Source organism: Sinocyclocheilus anshuiensis, unplaced genomic scaffold (genome assembly GCF_001515605.1).
Source record: "Sinocyclocheilus anshuiensis isolate Anshui unplaced genomic scaffold, SAMN03320099.WGS_v1.1 C31881730, whole genome shotgun sequence".
Classification (NCBI taxonomy): domain Eukaryota; kingdom Metazoa; phylum Chordata; class Actinopteri; order Cypriniformes; family Cyprinidae; genus Sinocyclocheilus; species Sinocyclocheilus anshuiensis.
The window spans coordinates 1-557 of NW_015606410.1; the positions used below are offsets into that span (position 1 = coordinate 1).

General features: G+C 55.5%; 1 protein-coding gene across 1 annotated transcript; it reads right to left on the minus strand.

Annotated features, from left to right (window-relative positions):
- Positions 1-4: 4 nt before the first annotated feature.
- Positions 5-553, minus strand: LOC107682221 (rapamycin-insensitive companion of mTOR-like; the record flags this gene model as incomplete). Its single annotated transcript, XM_016478540.1, has 1 exon — positions 5-553. A coding segment is annotated over one exon (549 nt), but the record flags the coding sequence as incomplete, so codon positions are not given.
- Between the last annotated feature and the right edge of the window lie 4 nt (positions 554-557).

Genomic DNA, 557 nt, shown 5'->3' on the forward strand with positions numbered 1-557 from the left:
TGAGTCTGGAGTCCAGGCTGCCAGTTTTCATAGTGATGGCATCGGCGAAGAGCACATCTTTGGCAGGCGAGGCGAGCGCTTCGCTTTGGGAAAGGGAAGGGTGAATGCGCTGCTGCTGTAGTCGTTTGAGAGTAGCATAGCCCAATGCGTCTCGAGGGCTGGTGTACATGAAGCTACAGTCTGTCAGGCTTGAAATGGTCGTGACAGAGGGCGATTTAAGGGACTGAGCCCTCCGTGGCAAAGTATGAGAGGAACCTGGTGGCATCAGCAGTACTGAGTTAGATTTGGACAAGGGCAGGTGGTTGGACTGGGGCGTGAGAGAGTTAAGTGTTTTGACAGTTTGAGTGCTAATGACCGTATTGAGGCTAACACAGTCCGTGTCGATGGTAGAAGAGTCCACGCCACCCACCGTCTCTCGGGATGGGCTGGAGCTCATGGAGCTGATGCCGCTGGTGGTAGTGTCCGTGTTGAAACTCTGGCTGCGACTTTTAAATTGAGCCCCGCCCCCAGAGGTTGAGCCATCGCCGGCCAGCCTTTCCCGACTGGTCTGCTCTCGG